The sequence below is a fragment of the Danio rerio genome, chromosome 24 (genome assembly GCF_052040795.2).
Source record: "Danio rerio strain M-AB ecotype USA chromosome 24, GRCz13ab, whole genome shotgun sequence".
Classification (NCBI taxonomy): domain Eukaryota; kingdom Metazoa; phylum Chordata; class Actinopteri; order Cypriniformes; family Danionidae; genus Danio; species Danio rerio.
In genome coordinates, this window is record NC_141044.1 from 33164894 (window position 1) to 33184028 (window position 19135).

The 19135-nt window shown below is 34.2% G+C and overlaps 1 protein-coding gene across 36 annotated transcripts in view; it reads right to left on the bottom strand.

The window, feature by feature from the left end:
- aglb (amylo-alpha-1,6-glucosidase and 4-alpha-glucanotransferase b) overlaps positions 1–18920 on the bottom strand; it is a 76058-nt gene extending 57138 nt beyond the window's left edge. For 25 of the 36 annotated variants that reach the window (XR_015525129.1, XR_015525125.1, XR_015525128.1 and 22 more), the window contains exons 1-6: positions 18018–18108; positions 16282–16434; positions 12756–12966; positions 12483–12652; positions 7805–8008; positions 961–1142 (exon numbers count right to left, since the gene is read on the bottom strand). Coding sequence is in view for 2 of the 36 variants with exons in the window: in XM_087309768.1 (XP_087165894.1) it covers positions 961–1142; positions 7805–8008; positions 12483–12652; positions 12756–12966; positions 16282–16434; positions 18018–18114 (1017 nt within the window). In the remaining 34 variants the exon portion in view is untranslated. Of the gene's footprint in view, positions 1–960; positions 1143–7804; positions 8009–12482; positions 12653–12755; positions 12967–16281; positions 16435–18017; positions 18120–18856 lie in introns of those variants that run through there. The other 11 variants (XR_015525146.1, XR_015525151.1, XR_015525150.1 and 8 more) reach the window with 4 other exon arrangements.
- Between the last annotated feature and the right edge of the window lie 215 nt (positions 18921–19135).

Here is a 19135-nt window from a genome sequence, read left to right on the forward strand (position 1 = left end):
AAAATTATATATATATATATATATATATATATATATATATATATATATATATATATATATATATATATATATATATAAATATAAAAAAAAAAATATATATATATATATGCCAAGAAACACACACGGAATGTAAGGTTAGTTTAAATATACAAAAAAATATGTATGTAAGGTTAGTTTAAATATACAAAAAAATATGTATATATATATATATATATATATATATATATATATATATATATATATATATATATATATATTTATTTTTTTATTTTTATTATTATTTTTTTGTATATTTAAACTAACCTTACATTCCGTGTGTGTTTCTTTATTCTTTATTTAAAATTACATATTTATTTTACTTTTCTCTACTAATTTTCTATTCCACCCTGGATGCCTTAAAGGTAAATTAACCATAAATGTTACCATCTGAGAAAGGGCTGCACAATATATCGTTGCAGATATCGCATTATGATCATTCGCAATACTTACATCCCAGCATATGCAATGTTGATTCAGAAATATAGTTATTATTTTGCATGTGTTTTTGAGGCATGAGGATTTTAAAAGCATTCAGTCATAAGAACTTGTACCATTTGTAACTTTAATAAAGATTATTTTTATTGAAATACTCTTTCAAAAATGTAATTTATCTAATAGTTGGTATAAACTACAGTTATTCTGTGTTTCATAATGTGCGTATAATGGGGTGGGGGGATCGGTGATATATATGGGGTAATATCTGTTAAAAGTATTTTTCTATCTGATTGTAAAAATTGTAGATTTTTATTTTTGGAAATAAAAAACTGAAATAAAAAAAAAGAAATATTCATTCAATGAAGACTAAGCAGTATTATTTTACATGTGATTATTCAATAAAAACACTGTTTACTTCATTTGTATATTTTATTTCTATTGTATTTGTATTATATTTTGAACACTTAAATCTCCCTCCAGACTCACAGTAATGTGTTTCTCATTCTCAATAAGAGGTGCAAGTCCGCCTTCGCTGTATTTTCCATCTGCTATGGCGCAGCTGAAGTGCCACAGGGCTCTGTCCAACAGCCATGCCGGTTTCAGATGAGGAGAGTTCACCAGGTTATATCCACACTCTGGATGTAGCCTGATCCACTTACTGTTGGCAGCTAGAAACAATCATAGTCTTACAGGTAAATCATTTTTTAAAAGTATTTTTAGCATACAGAAAGGAAATCTACAGTACAGATGGTTTTCATTCATTAGTGGGACCCTGTGCATGTTGTTCTCAATCAGCAGGTGGGATTTCCTTTTAAAAACCAAACATATGCATGCACAACCTGCTGTAATTGTTAGTATGATATTATATTACATGTGCTGAATCCACAGAGTGGTGGAAAATGAAAAGTTGACATGTAAACAAAGTTAATTGGTTGGAAAGTAACTGGAGATTAATTGTAGGCAGAGTTCTGATAAGAACTGCTACGTTTGCAGATAATAAATGGGAAGTAAACTCAATTCGGGTGTGCTCATTCATTAAGTGTGCTAAACTTCAGTCTGGTGTTTAAAGAGCTGCTGTGATTCTACTGTACAGTCATGATATCACCACCGCAAATGATGAAGACAGCTGTGTAAAGGTTGTTGTACAGTATGTTCAAACAGTTCTTGCAATTAGTTTTTCTATTAAAGGGCAATATTTTAACCCTGGAAACCAATTTAACCATTTTTATCTCTCACAGTGGTCACTTTTGAACCTTTTTAGCTGCATCTATGATTTGTTTTACATCAATTACTTCAATTGAAAATAAATTAATTCAAGTAAATAAACTAATCTGAATGTTATAAACTGCTATACGGCGGCACTGTGGCTCAGTGGTTAGCACTGTCTCCTCACAGCAAGAAGGTTGTTGGTTCGAGTGCCAGCTGGGCCAGTTGGCATTTCTGTGTGGAGTTTGCATATTTTTCCCATGTTGGCATGGGTTTCCTCCGGGTGCTCCGGTTTCCCCCAGAGTCCAAAGACATGCCTATAGGTGAGTCGGGTGAACAAAATCGGCCGTAGTGTACGAGTGTGTGTGTGAATGAGAGTGTGTATGGGTGTTTCCCAGTACTGGGTTGCGACTGGAAGAGCATCTGCTGCATAAAACATATGGTGGAATAGTTGGCGGTTCATCTCGCTGTGGTGACCCCTCATAAATAAGAGACTAAGCTGACAAAACTGCTATACTACTAACTGTACGCTCACACCGAAAGCAGCGAGAGCGTCAAAGTAGCCAGAAATCATTCATTTTCAATGGGAGCCGCCGCCGATAAGCGGTGAGGAGCAGCGCAGTGCATCTTCACCGGTGTGGGCTTCAAGGAGAGTTAAAATCAATTCAACTTTATGGTAATGAGCTATGACACAGTTAAGCGGCAAACAATCAGAATATAGAAGTCCACCACTTGAGAGGAGTCCAGAGAACACAGACCTGTGAACTTTGGTTCCAACCACAGTTGTTCCCAAGGGTTTTATTATTGCGGTCACCGGACTTTCAATTATTAGCATTTTTTTTTTTTTTACAAGAACATACATTAAAACAGGTACTGGCGAGTTACTGATGTGCATTGATGTTATTTTTTTCTTAAAAAAAAGCATGAATCTCATGCGACAGTACAATACAATATTGCTGCTTTAGGATATTTCAGACATATGGACACATTAAATAATTAGGTGGCGCAAAGCCACACCACACACAACTTGATCTTCTATTGTTAAATGAGTTTAATATAAAGTGTGTAACATTATTACGCTAGAAAGCAAGTTTGATGCGGGAACGTAACTGATATGATATGCTGCAGCGGCCCCTTTAAATACGAGATCAATATAGCAAATTTGGCCGCTCTGGCAACAACGCTGTCTGCCTTCAGCTTCGGCGGCGAAAGCGGCAAAAAATTTTTTTAAAGCGATCTTCAAAGCTCTCACTCCCTTCAGTGTGAACACACAGTAATAACACTTTTACAAAGCGATGATGTACTATTGCTCCCTGATGATCATTAGTGTTGTTTATTGATAATAAAGCATGTTTATGTTTGAAGAAACAGCACATTACACAGACAAAACCTGTTGGGCTATGAAGTCAGTCAAGCACAAGTTACACTGAAGCTATAAAAAGCTAACCTTTCCAGGCCTTTGATGCTTTGATGTTTAGGTGAAAAAAAAAATCAAAGCACTTTCAACGACTAATCTAAGAGCATCAGATTGACTACAACATTTAGAAGCTCAGCAGATTGCTTAAAAGGCTTAACACTGGGTTAGGCCTTCACAATATATAGTTTCAGCTTTGATACCGCAATGTTTGCACAATGTTGAGTCAGTGTTAGTTAACCAGGAGCTACGCATACATGTCTGGAGCCATTCCAAATTTTAACCATAAATTTACCAGTATGTTTATCACTTGCATGTGTTTTTAAGGCCTGTGACCATAAGCATTTCAAGCCACACTGTAAGAATGTAATGACAAAAAATATATAGCTGCATTTCATCTTTAAACGAATACTATGGGGTGGTTTCATGCCACCAACGGCTTCTGTTCCTTTTCGTACAACCTGGTGTGCAGACAGCTTTTCCGCTGCTACCAGTTTGCCCAGTGGTTCACATTGGCAAACTCGGGAGGCAGAGCAGAGTTGAAGTCTAGTGAAGAAGGGTTACAGAAAGCAGGTGAGGCAAAACATTTTCTGGATTACTTTTGAAAACGTTTGGGTTTAGGGAAGGTTGTGGACAGGTCAATTTGTGTTTTTTAAACACTATTGATTGTGTTTAGTAAAAGGGGTGGGTAAGGGGATAAGTCGGTCAGTCGTCGGTCAGTCAGTCAGTCAGTCAGTCAGTCAGTAAGTCAGTCAACAGCGGCCTCTGGTGGATGAATGTGAGAAAGCAAGTGCAAATGACACTCCTGAGAGAAATTTGAGATATCATAAAGTGTACACAGCGGCCTCTGGTAGATTCGCGAACAAAAAGCTGGAAAAAAAACGTACATCCTGGGACATTTCGAGCTCTCCAGAAATGGGTACGTATCTACAATAAAGCCTGGTTTATACTTTTGCGTCAATTGATCGCCATGACCCACGGCGCATGTAACGCGCATTGCCATGCATTTATACTTCTGCATGCTGTTTGTGTTCCTCTGCAACAACACTTCAGAAACCCTAGCTGGCAGTGAGTGTCTATGTTCCTCTGTATCGAGTTTTTTCTCTGGTGTTTTGTTTTTTTCTGAGCGCTGCCTTAATGTACAAGTGGCTGAAACTCGCTCATTTAGAGGCAGGAATCGGCGGACGTGCAACAACTTTAATCATAAGGTAAACACAAAACAACAGTCTGCATCTGGAGCTCCTTCACGGGACTCGACAGTTGTAAACACTCGCTCCTACAGGCTCACGAGGTTCTCACCTACGCCCACACTCGTCAGCGATACCAAGCCGACTAATCACAGAGCTTGCGCTACACATCAATGCAACGTGTAGCTGCATTTTTTGAGAGGTGGTCGTTTGCGTTGTTGACGACCAAGGCAAGGGATATGTGTCCACGTGTAGGCTGCACCAGAGCATATGCATGCGATTGAAGCAGAAGTATAAATAGACTAGAAAATTTCATTTGATTTAACTAAAAAAATTGAGGCAGCAAGGATTTTTATTAATTGCAGTTTAAATGCATATATACCATGCAGACGACAGTGTTATTTGAATTTTATCTGTTCAAGTTGAGCTGGATATTGAGTCCCAGAAAACCATTTTTCAGCAAAAAAAAAAAAAAAAAGTGTTATACAGTATATGTTCGAAACAAGTGGAGGTTGAGTAAAAGTGTGAAAAATTATGATCTAGGGTCTTTGACTCTTTGGGCCCTAACATACACCCCGTACAATAAGGCGTAAGATGTGTTTGCCCCGACTTTTGCTATTTTCAGAACAGCGCAACCTTGATTTTCTTGTTTTCTGCCACATTGTTTAAATAGCAAATCCATTTTTGCCACTTTGTACACTCATGGATGTGCTGGTCTAGAAAAGAGGTGTGTTAAGGTGCATTGTTGGCGCGTTGCTATTTTGAGGAACTAAAATTGCTATTGATTATATAAAATTGCTAAAATGCTATTTTGAGGAACCAGCTGAAAGCACGTCTAAAGTCCAACGCAGAGCACGTTAGTTTTGCGCCTTGCTTACTCATTGTTTAATACACACAGGGTGTACAGCAATACGCAAATATCTTTACAAGTGAAAAAGGATTAAATTATTACAAAAATTATTATTTTCTACATAAATATAAAAACCACCACCTCCATGCCTTCTTCAGCTCAGGAGCTTTTTTAGTTTATTCATGACAATTTGCATTTGTATAATGTAATTATTATAAGCAGTATTAATTATTATATGAATATTTATATTTGTTTTAATAAAAACATGCTTAGATTTGTCCAACTATCGGGTTATGCCATATGGGGAATAGGATGTGTCTTTGGATATATGTTTTTTGATCACACTTCATTAATATTGTTCATTTATTCGTTTGCTGGAAATTAGAACTGAATTTAGAAATAGTTTTGCACCAAATTTTGCATTTGACCAAAGAAATTTATTAATTATGTAGGCTGATGGATGTCTTATCGATGAAATAGAGAAAGAAAAAGTGAAAGTACAGGCCGATTGGAGGAGGCTTATTCTTTATCTCGCCACAGATGGTCTGTTTAACTGTTTTTTTGCTTGTGAAGTAAAGTTTTTCCCACTCAGTTTTTCCACTTACATAGTCCGCCATGTAAATAGCAAATGCACCATGAAGCAATGCAACTGACTGTTAAAGGGAATGGGAGATAAGACTCTGATTGGTTTATTCTGAAAACACACCCATAACTCATTAGGAGAATAAGCACAACACTGTTAGACCATGCGCAGCGGCGCAAAGCGTATTTTCCTGTCCTTAAAATAGAAAAAGACGATTCGGACATGCCCTTAATGCTTTTGTGTCTTGTGCTTTAGACTTTGCGCCTAGATAATTAAAGACTAGTCATAGGTCCTCAAAAATGGTACAATAACAAAAGCAAAGAATTGCCAGGAAAAAGTGTTAAATGTAAAACGTTTGGCACTCTGTTCAGCTACTTCTTTTACAGATCAAGCAAAACAAAGCTGGTTGGCAAGAAACAGCACTCAGTTGGACATCCAATTAACCTACGCACTAATCACAAGGCAGATATGTAAAAGTGCTCCCATGACACACACGCAACAGTGGGCAACACGAAACATTAGAATGTCACAAAGAACAAGGCAGCCAGCATTAATCTTCCTGCAGTGTGACAGAAAGGTCAACAATCTGACAAGCTTTCAACTAGTCTCTGATTCCAGCAATTGATAGTCTATAAATAGCCTAAACACTTCTTCCTAATTCTGCTGCGTCATTCTTCAGAAGTGACACTGCAAATTCCAATGAGGTTAAAATAGCTGTAGTGCTGCAAGATTCTCTGCATGTTTACTGCACTGCAAAAATGCTTTTGTTACGTAGATCTTTTGTCTTGTTTCTAGTCCAAATACCTAAAAATCAAGAAGCATTTTCTAGATAAACAAAACATACTGTATGGTCTTGTTTAGAAAAAATAAAATGCCAAAATTAAGGGAGTTTACCTGTAAAACTAGCTAAATGTTCTGCCAATGGGGTGAACAATATAATCTTTATATACCCCATTGGCAGATTATTTTTCTTGTCTTAAGGAAAAACTGCATTTTGGCATATTTTTTCTTAAAACATGATAATATGTTTTGCTGGTCTAGAAAATGCTTCTTGATTTAATTTTCTTTAAAAATTTGGACTAGAAACAAGACAAAACCTCTACACTATTTGACAAAAGTCTTGTCTTCTATCCAAATTTCAGGAATAACAAATAATAACTTGACTTCTAGTGGATAATTTGCTATCGAACGTGGCTTATAGAGTATGAAAGGCAAAGGCCTTTAGATTATACTTATTTTATCAAATTAAAATATGATCATTCCTTGATATTTAATTATTTAATTAGGAGAGTAAGGTCTGACTTTGCTTAGACAAAAGTCTTGTCATTTAACAAAAATAATATACTGTATAGAATATAAAGTCATGGTGTAGTGGGAAAAATAATTAATATTGTGTATAACTGTCAAGAGCTTGGAGAGTTATTAATAAAGTCATATGGAATGGCAAAGAAAGCGTTTTTGCAGGACTCCCAGAGTTCATCAATATTCTTTAGATTCATCTTCAATGCCTCCTCCTTCATATTATACCAGACATGCTCAATAATGTTCACTCTGGTGACTGGGCAGGCCAATCCTGGAGCACCTTGACCTTCTTTGCTTTCAGGAACTTTGATGTGGAGGCTGAAGTATGAGAAGGAGCGCTATCCTGCTGAAGAATTTGCCCTCTGCTGTGGTTTGTAATGTATTCGGCAGCTCAAATGTCTTGATACCTCAGGTTGTTAATGTTGCCATCAACTCTGCAGATCTCTCGCACGCCCCCATACTGAATGTAACCCCAAATCATGATTTTCCTTCACCAAACTTGACTGATTTCTGTAAGAATCTTGGGTCCATGCTGGTTCCAATAGGTCTTCTGCAGTATTTGTAATCATTGGGATGCAGTTCAACAGATGATTCATCAAGAAAAATCTACCTTCTGCCACTTTTCCAAATGATCAACTAGAAATCAAGTTATTATTGCTCTTATAACTGGGATTGACGACAAGACTATCGTCAGGTAGTGCAAGTATGAAAAGCATTTTTTGTTGTGTGTGTGTGTGTGTGTGTGTGTGTGTGTGTGTGTGTGTGTGCTAAAGATGGCAGAAACGTACCTGTGTGGTTGTATACCACATCTGTGATGCAAATCATGTTCCACTCTTTCTTAAGTTTCTCTGTCAGGTTGCCCACATCCATCCAGGTGTAGTTTTTGCCAGGTGGAGAGAAATCAGGGTTCAGCTCCAGTTGATCAGCTATGGAGTAGCATGACTTTGACATGCCAAGTTTCTGCAAAGGCGTGAAGTGGATCATATTGTAACCTGAATTTAAAAAAGAGGAAAGAATTAATTTGGTGGTTCATTTATTTCAAATCTTTTTTGTGTGTGCCTTATACAGTTGAAGTCAAAATTAATTAATTTATTTTTTAAAATATTTCGCAAATGATGTTTAACAGCAAGGACATTTTCAGAGTATGTCTGAAAATATTTATTCTTCTGGAGAAAGTCTTGTTTGTTTTATTTCGGTTAAACTAAAAGCAGTTAAAAAAACAAACATTCTAAGGTCAATATTATTAACCCTCTTAAGCAATATATTTTTCCATAGTCTACAGAACAAAGCACTCTTATACAATGATTTGCCTATATACCCTATCTTGCCTAATTGACCTAGTTAAGCCTTTAAATGTCCCTTTAAGCTAGTAAAATATTATGTTCTGTCATCATGTCAAAGATAAAATAAATCACTTAGGAGAAATTAAGTATTAAAACTATTATGTTTAGAAATGTGCTGAAAAAAAACAAAACAAAAAAACTTTCCGTTAATCAAAAATTGGGTAAATAAATATACAGCGAGGCTAATAAGTCATAACAAAAAAAATAATAATAATATAGTAAAATTTAAATATGTTTGTCTGGAAATTCCACGAACACAATTCACAAACGTATGCACAAATAGCATGCATGCTAACATTTCTGGTTATTCAAAAAATATGCAACAGCCCATAGTGTCAATCAATTGAAAGCAAAAACTATCAAATTCTGGGTTGGGCGTCCTGTTTGGGGACCTTCTATTTAAAACAACTTCAGATAATAAGACTGCAACAAACAATCTGTATACCTAGTGCTTTATTTTTATTTTTGTATCTGTCATGAAAATAATATTACGCTTGTGTTTTAACCTGGCATTAGGATCACATGCATATTTGTGGCCAAAGACTTGATATTTTGTTCATCTAGATTATTTTCGGTTTAAATTTCCAACTGTGCAGTAATTTTCAATATACATCCATCTTGTTGAAAAACTTATTTTGTGTTTTTCATGGTTCTTAATTTTGTGAAAAAGGAAGTGTGTTTAACTGTATTGAAAGTGTACATGTTGCTACTTCAATTCTGCAAGACATAATTTTTAAAAAGTGCACTTAATAAAGATAATGCATTAAAATGACTATTAAAGGCCACTTAAGAGTAGAGCATACTTTAATGTAACTATCTTTCAACACAGATAAGTGCAATTTTTAACAATACACTTTATGATAATGTTAATTAAATTTAGATTTGATTTATTTATTTTCGAACCTAAATATCATACATAAAATATCTTCAACAACAACGAAAACATTTCAACACAGTCAAAATGAGCGGGATGAAGCACAAGCTTATTATTTTCTCACCCGATTACCACATACATCATTTGTCTATTACTTAAACTTATTTCTTATTTTTACTTATCTCTTCTTTTTACATGAGACATCCCTTTGGCATCTTTGACATATTATATGTTTTATTTCATTACATTTTATAACATAGACCCAAAAAATACATAGTACTGCAAATAGCCAATAATTTAAATGTCATCTTTCTATCTTTCTCATTTTATCCTTTTTCAATCACCTTCATCATTATATTCCTTTAATAAAATACATTTATACAACTTTTTAAATAGATTATTATCCTGACATTGTTTGAGACTCCACTAATTTTACACCACATACAGACATAAACAAACTTTTAAAGCTGTCCTTGATTTCAACCTCCTAAAATGTTGTTCGTCTCTCTGATTATATCCCCCTTGGCTTTCTTTAAAAAAATGTTTGTATGCATTTCGGAAGAAATTTATTCCTAGCTTTAAACATAAATTGTGCTGTTTTAAATTTTTAACTTAAACTTAAGAATCTTCAATTAAAAAAATAAAGGATTTGTATGCTCCAAATACCCCACATTTTCTATCAGCCTAATTACTTCTTTCTGCATTGTAGTTCTGCTTAAACACATTTTAAATCAATATATTTACATGGTGATTTGTTCCAAAGTCAAATTTAGGCACTTTCCAGTTGCAGAAATTGTTGCAAATGACACATATGTACAAGCATACTGTATACAGTACAGTATAGTACTATAGTATAGTATAGTATAGTATAGTATTGTATTGTATTGTATAGTAAAGCATAGTATAGCATAGTAAAGTATAGTATTTTAAGTAAATCTTTGATTGCATTTTTGCCCAAGTTGTCCATCATTGAATTACTGTCATTTAATCTCTTAAATCTCATTTTCTTGTATCTTAAATATATCATGTTCCATCTAATTATGTATATTTATTTTAACTCCAAAGGGCACGGATAAAAGGACATGCAGATTGTGTTTTCATTTTATGCAAAAGCAAAGAAATTCACTTTGTGTAATTAGTTCATGTAATAGGCAATACTAAACTAATTACATAATATAAATCTCTTTGCTTGATATATAATACATTTAGGATATATTTTAGACACAATGTAGTCTAAAATCAGAGCAAAATCAGATTCTTAAAATTATTTTAAGGTATATATAAGGAAAATGCATCTTAAATATATCATGATCCATCTTAAAGGTGCAGCAGGTGATCTGCCACAATGCTAACCGGTTAGAATAATATGCTTGAAACACTGTCCCTCCCCTGCCATCCAAAACCATGCCTCCTGAACACGAACGTGTACACATTAAAGATGTCAGCAGACAACCCACTAGATCATGTCATTCCCCAGATTGAAAACTTTGCAGTACTATATAATACTACAATTACGAATGAAAAACTGTATTATATCTCGCATGATTTCAGTTGTGCAGCAAACAAAACTTGTCATAATGTGCAATATTTCATGCTTGCAAGAATCGCTGGTCTCACTCTCTCACACGCTGGTCTAAAGTGACTACTATATGCTTAGTGATTGGCTGGCAGGGTGCAGGAATTACACTTATTTCAGTGGCTGAACAACACTTCTGTGCGTATAACCCATTTGTAAAACAACACAACCTACATAAGCTTTGCGTGACTAAAATAGTTTTAAAACAGAACATTACCTGTCTAAAAGAAACACTTCAGCCATTGTGTCGTCCTTCCTCCAGCGTGCAAAAATAACTTCAATATTTTTTAATATTTTTAACATTTTAAAAAGTTGATTTGTAGCATTTGTTTTTATTGCTGTAACAGTCTCCTGTGTACATGAATGCACGGCGTGCGTGCACGTGCACACTCTAACGGCAGAACTGCGTGAACAGTTCTACAAATTTACATTTGCTGACAGACAGTTTAGGCTACTAATCAGAATTATGGAAATTATCCCGCGGACATTTTTTAACTGGATGAACTTTTTTTTGTTTTATGCCTTATCCAGAATCTAAAAATACATATAAATACATTTAGATCACTTACTTTAGCCATTACTATTGGAATGTGAAGTGACTTTCAACCAGCACAACAAATGTTTCTGAAGACAATCACCTACTGCACCTTTAAATGCATATTTATTTTCATTTCAAAGGGTGAAAGGGCAAAAAGGGTAAAAGCAAAGGGATTTATTGGATCTAGTTAGTTCATTATTGCCTATTTAATGAGTTAAATCAGTGGTTCTCAAACTGTGGTATGTGTACCAATAGTGGTAAGCAGGCTTCCTTCTAGTGGTACACGGAGGAATCAAATACAGTATGTCACATGTACATGCTACATATGTTTAAAAACTTATCAAAAATGATTTATGAACATGACATATAGCCTATACAGTATTTATGAGGTCCAGGCAACATTTCTAGGTGTTGATTGGCTACGATATGTTAATACTTTATATGTAAGTACAGTTTTTTTTTATTTTATTACAGTAGCCTACCATTTTTAACAATTAATTTTTAATTTGAATGTTTTTTGTTTTTTTTTGCATATAAGCACAGTACAGTGTTAATGTTCAGACTATGTATAATGTTTAAAGTGGCTGACAATAATAAATATTCTTAATAATAGGAATTAATCTGCCTCGTTTTTGAACGGTGCAGAGCTGTAGCTGGTTTACTGGGCCTAATATGCTACTGTATTTCAATACTGCTCATTATGGTGGTACTTGGAGAGACAATTTTTTTTCTGAGGTGGTACTTGGTGAAAAAAATTTGAGAACCACTGAGATAAATTATTAAAAAAGCAAAACAATTAGATTTTCAAGCACTTCATCCAAAATCTAAGCACTTTTCCAATTGGAAAACTAGATTAAAATTCAAGCATTTTCAAGGATTTCAGCACCCGTATGAATCCTGGGTTTTGGAATTATTCTTGGTCTGCTAAAAGTAATGGTTTGAACCTAATAAATTGCCTATTATATGAAATAACTGTGAGTTCATTGTATTTTACAGTGTAAGTTACTCCAATAATTCACACAACAGATCATGGGTCAACGCAACACTTGTTTTTTTTATCCAAGGATGCTTTTGGTCTGACTAAACTGCATTGCGTTAACCTGAATTTCAATAGACACCGAAAAGTGGCTCATACCAGTTTCCCGCGCCACTTTGAGTCTGTCTAGCCATTCATCCAAAGGGCCCAGACACTTAGCCAGGTAAGTCTGCACTGTAATGCAATCCAGCGGGAGAATCTTCCTTTCATGACCAACACGCAAAACTGGATCCACAATGATGTATCCACCTCCAGTTTTTTGCTCATTTCTGTAAACACAATAGGACTTTTAATACTGCTAGTAACTTAATGTTTATACAATAAGCAGAAAGTGCTCAAATTCCATAGCCACAAACCATAAAATACACTCACCCACACCCAAAGTAATACTGATAAGAGCCTGCTATCTCCAGGTCCAGTTTGCAGTATTTGTCTGAGTCATCCTCTCTGCCGCTAGGGTTTTCCCACTCCAGCTGACGGAAGCTGGAGGCCACAAACTTCTTGTACAAGGCTGGATAATTGGTGTGAACATGCACACTTTTGCCCTGCAGAGTTGGGCCCAGGCGAAACTGAAGCTCAAAGCCTAAGTGATTATAAATGTGAGTCACATTAGAAAACAGCAGGGGGTGCTACTTATCCAATAATCCTGTTTGAATCTTTTTTAATTGCAGTTCAACACAAACATAATAAGGAAACATAGGATTAACCACTTTCATCTAAATTTACAGAACAAAGCACAAATAATAATGAAATCTATAAAATATTAATAAAAAAACAAAACATAGAAAGCACAAACTAACACAAACAGAAAAACTAACCTTCAAAGTCTTCTATTAATTTGAATAAAATTGATCCAATAATACAATACAATAATTCTTAGAAATTACATTTAACTGTTTATAGAGTATGTATGGAGATCGCTAAAACAAAATTTTCCTCCTTTGGCCCTACATATTTTGAAGTCTTACCTGGAAGAATCATGCGAATGTTTTGTGTAAATTTTAATATGTGATATGTGTCTAATTTTGCATCTGAAACTTTTTGTGATGCCATTTTGGCTAGGACCCTCTGGTAGAAGAGATGACTCAATTGGAATTTCCAGGTAAAATAAAGAATAAATAATATATTATATATATATATATATATATATATATATATATATATATATATATATATATATATATATATATATATATATATATATATATATATATATATATATATATATATATATATATATATATATATATATATATATATATTCTTTATTGTACCTGAAATTTCCCATTGAGACATTCATATACATATATATAAACAGTTGAAGTCAGAATAATTAGCCCCCCTGTTTATTTATTTATTTATTTATGGAAGGAAGATTTTTTTTTTCCAACACATTTCTAAATATAATAGTTTTAATAACAAATTTCTAATAACCGATTTATTTTATCTTTGCCATGACAGTAATATTTTTTTTCAAGCCACCTCTATACAGCTTAAAGTGACATTTAAAGGCTTAACTAGTTTAATGAGGTTAACTAGGCAGGTTAAGGTAATTAGGCAAGTTATTGTATAATGATGGTTTGTTCTGTAGACTATCGAAAAAAAATAGCTTCAAGTGGCTAATAATTTTGTCCTTAAAATGGTGTTTAAAAAATTTAAAACTGCTTTTATTCTAGTCTAAATAAAAAAAAGACTTTCTCTAGAATTAACCTAACCTGCCTAGTTAATCTAATTAACCTAGTTAAGCCTTTAAATGTCACTTTAAGCTGTATAGAAGTGTCTTGAAAAATATCAAGTAAAATATTATTTACTGTCATCATGACAAAGATAAAATAAATCAGGTATTAGAAATAGGTTTCTAAAACTATTATGCTTAGAAATGTGCTGAAACAATATTCCCTCCATTAAACAGAAATTTGAGAAAAAAATAAACAGGGGCGCTAATAAGTCAGGGGGGCTAATAATTCTGACTTCAACTGTATGTGTGTGTGTATATATATATATATATATATATATATATATATATATATATATATATATATATATATATATATATATATAGTTTATTTTTTTATAATTTTTTTTCAATAAACTAAACAGTCTAAACTTAATAATTTTGATTTCACAACTTTCAAGATGTACAGTACAGCCAAAATTATGCTGTCTGAATTTTGCAATTATCCGATTTATTTTTTTTTTCTAAAGGTTTACGGTAGGTAGGGCCAGTCGGAATCTGCGGACATTTCTTTGCTATTTCTGCAGAGAACTGTTCAAAAAATCTGTGAATTTATGCGTAATGATTTTAGGAGTATCATAACTAAAAACTTAATTTATGAAAAGCACACCTTTTTAACTTTTATTTAATATTTACAATGCAAATCCAATTAGACCCACTTATTTGGTAAACAAAGCAAGTCTCTCATATAATATATGAAGTTTATTTATAAACTAATTTCGAGAGGATCACGTGCTTATGATTGCTTGCGGCCAGTCCCGCATTATTTAATCCATGATTTACCAATCAGACAATTCCTAAGCCACAATAAATACCATTTAAGTTCCATATAACAACAATCTTCGTTTTGAAGAATCGCCCCTTCCACCCCTACTCCTCCTCCTTTCCTAGATGGGTGGCACGGTGGCCCAGTGGTTAGCACTGTTGCCTCACAGCAAGAACGTCACTGGTTCTAGTCCTTACCAAACTAATTCCTTACTACAACAGGGGAGTTCTTGAGATCTACCTGAGCTTAAAACTCCCCTCTTGCCTTGCAAACGAGAGGTAGCTCTGGGCTAAAGGATCTTAAAAGGCTCAGGGCTCTCGCCCGGGACAGCATGCCAAACAAGCTTTGTAATCAATCATCAGCAAGTGTGAATTCTTGAAATCTACCTAATGTCTAAAAGACAGAAAATATTACTTTACAAACTGGATTATAAATAAATCATATGAACATTTTAATGTTACTAGTAACATTATATAAATATAACATTAGTGAAATTAATTTAAAAACTGAATAAATAAAAATTTACACACATTTACACAAGTAAATACATAGATTCAACGATGGGCTAAAAATCTGCAGAAATCTGCGGATTTCTGAGTCAACAAATTCCATGTGGGCCTGGTTATAGATTATACTTTTGATATACCATTTGGTTTTTAAAATGCATGATGTTTTTTATATTTTGGGAAACAAAATGTAATAAAAAAATAAAGTAAAGGTGTAATGCAATGTTGAAGCTAAATGTTGTATAATTTAACAAATACAAATGAACTTTTATTTTAAATCTTGCAATCAACAGCATGATATTTCGCCTTAGAAATGTCTTTACAACATTTTTGTCCATCTCTTCAAGTAGACTAAACTATTATTTTACTCATAAATCTAATATATTTAGGCTATTTTACAAACCCACAATAAATTCCTCAATAAAGACCACACAAATAGAAGATTTAGATTCACGGTTAAATATAGCACTGTTTCTATTCTCTATATAGCAACAGTCTCACCTTTGCATACTATAGTACACTATATTTAAATGTAAAATTATGAGCACCACAGAAAACAGCACAGAACACCAGCACATTCCTCCACTATATATAGCGGAGCGCCGTTTGAATGTGATATTCGGCGCTCATAGACCACGAGTATCCCGTAAATCTATCCACCTCCTGGGGTCCAAAAAGTCTTGAGTTGCAGAGAGTAATAAAGTATGGGAAATAAGATGAGTAAGCTAATTTCTGCATCAATATTAGCACTTAAAATGCTAAAATATAAACATATCAAACAATAAAAATAACAGCACTATAGTACAGATGATGGTGATTGCATGAATTGAAATATATGCACTTGCAATCCACGGTCACATTTAAAAACACAGGTATAATAATGAGACCTACCTTGCTCCAGGCGAAACAGAGTGCGCTCCATGCTCTCCATGTCATTCAGGAGAAGCACTCGGGTCTGTTTGCCACGGAACATGCTGGCGGTGCTTTTTTTGGGATGCCCTTTAAACACAGGAAAGGTTGCGTCTGGATCTCCAGCAGTTCGGGCTGCCATATGATAACAACGAACAACATGTGAACAATCTGCTGCATTTGATACAGGATAGCGGAGGATTTGCACGTTTGACAGGATCTCAACAATGTTCGCGTACAAATCTGACCTACTGACCTTACCTTAAGCACATGGAGATAGATAGATAGATAGATAGATAGATAGATAGACAGACAGACAGACAGACAGACAGACAGACAGACAGACAGACAGACAGACAGACAGACAGACAGACAGACAGACAGACAGACAGACAGACAGACAGACAGACAGACAGACAGACAGACAGACAGACAGACAGACAGACAGACAGACAGATAGATAGATAGATAGATAGATAGATAGATAGATAGATAGATAGATAGATAGATAGATAGATAGATAGATAGATAGATAGATAGGCAGATAGAATGATAAATAGACATAGAAACATGAATAGGATGGATGGATAGACGGACGGACAGACAGAGAGACAGACAGACAGACAGACAGACAGATCAATAGATAGACTAATGTACAGATAGATACACAAATAGATAGATGGATAGATAGAGACAGACACACAGACGAAGACAGATAAATTGATACAAAGATAGACAAATAGACAAATAGATGGATAGTTAGAAAGACAGACAGACAGACAGACAGACAGACAGACAAATTAATACACAGATAGACAAATAGATGGATAGACAGACAGACAAACTGACAGATCAATAGATAGACTGATGTACAGATGGACAGATACACAAATAGATAGATGGATAGATAGAGAGACAGACAGACAAGCAGACAGATCAATAGATGTATAAATTGATACACAGATAGACAAATAGATAGATAGATAGATAGATAGACAGACAGACAGACAGACAGACAGACAGACAGACAGACAGACAGACTGACAGACAGACAGACAGATAGACAGACAGATCAATAGATAGACTGATGCACAGATAGACAGATACACGAATAGATAGATGGATAGATAGAGAGACAGACAGACAGACAGAGCAATAGATAGATAAATTAATACACAGATAGACAAATAGATAGATACATAGATAAACAGACAGACAGACAGACAAATCAATAGATAAACAGATGCACAGATAGACAGATACTCAAATAGATGGATAGATAGAGACAGACAGACAGACAGACAGACAGACAGACAGACAGAGCGATAGATAGATAGATAGATAGATAGATAGATAGATAGATAGATAGATAGATAGATAGATAGATAGATAGATAGATAGATAGATAGATATTTACACATAGCCTACCACATGCATGATGGACATTGCAAAAAATAACAATAACTGTATATGATCATAACTGTAACTGTATAATTATCTATCTGTCTGTATAACTGTATAGGACTGTATAGGATATACAGATCAACACTTAATGCACAGACAATAAAACAGCTACAAAATAAGACATATCTTAACACCTGAGGCATCTTATTTTGACAGCTGTGTAATAAAAAAAAAAGCTTTTCATGCATTAGGATGTAAAGTAAGCGCTACATCAAGGTGGCAATACTAAAATGAACTATTAAAGGTTTAATTACCAGCAACATCCGACAGACTCCTCATCGGAGTGTCACCCGATGTTGGCCATAGAGCAGAGCTTATGCGTCTAATAAGGTCATGCATATGAGGTGACATGACCTTTCAGTGACCCTAAATATAGCCTGTACCTTTAGTGTGGCATCTTCTTGGTTACATCAGTGAGAACATGCCTCGTGCATGCAGGATATAGATGTGCTATGGAATTTCTTGGAATTACAGACATGTTATGGTTTAATTTTTCAGCAAAAATAATATTGTGGTTTTTAATAATGTCTATTTAAAAAATATAAATATTTTTAAATAATAATTTATTATTATTACTTGTGTATTTCAGTTATATCACACAAGCACGAGAACGATTTTATTTCAAGCTAAAAACGACTTTACCTGAATACCCGAGGTCCCAGCTCACCTATTTTTTTTCCATCAGCACACCTGAAGTATTTTCCCATTAGTTTCCTCATTTTAAAGCAGTTTAAGTTTGTTTGTTTGTTTGTTTGTCGACTTTATTGTCCCTCAAGGGGAAATTTTCTGTAGACTCACCCAGCACTTCAGCAGGTTCTGACACAATAACAATTTAAAAGAATAAGTCAACATGTGATGAAACAAACCAACCAGCTTTATAAAGAATCACAATACATTACAAACTTTGAATTAAAGCAAATAAATACGTAAATACCGTACAGAACCCGAAAAAAGACACGAATAGAGAATTGCAAATGGTGTAGAAATAGTAGAAGTATGCATAACTTACTTTATGCACTTTAAAAGTGTTGGTTATATAGAAACGATATAGTTTCAGTATACTTTTAGTTAATTAGAAAACAAACTTGGTTACCTCGTTAGCAGAGTTTCTGCTTCGATTAGAGATGATGCTGCTTACTCCATTTTCTGATTGGTGCAATTTTTAGTACAGCATCATGGGTAATGTAGTTTTTTCACTAGAATCCACGTGCTTGTTTAAAAAATACGTTGAAACAAAAGTATACACAAAAACAGTAACAGTATTATCACAAACTTGACATAAACTGCAGAAAATTGGTTTATTTAACAGGTGTAATAACAAAAAGCTTTGTTTTTCTGTATTAACGTGCAATATTTTCTAAGGTCTCAAGTT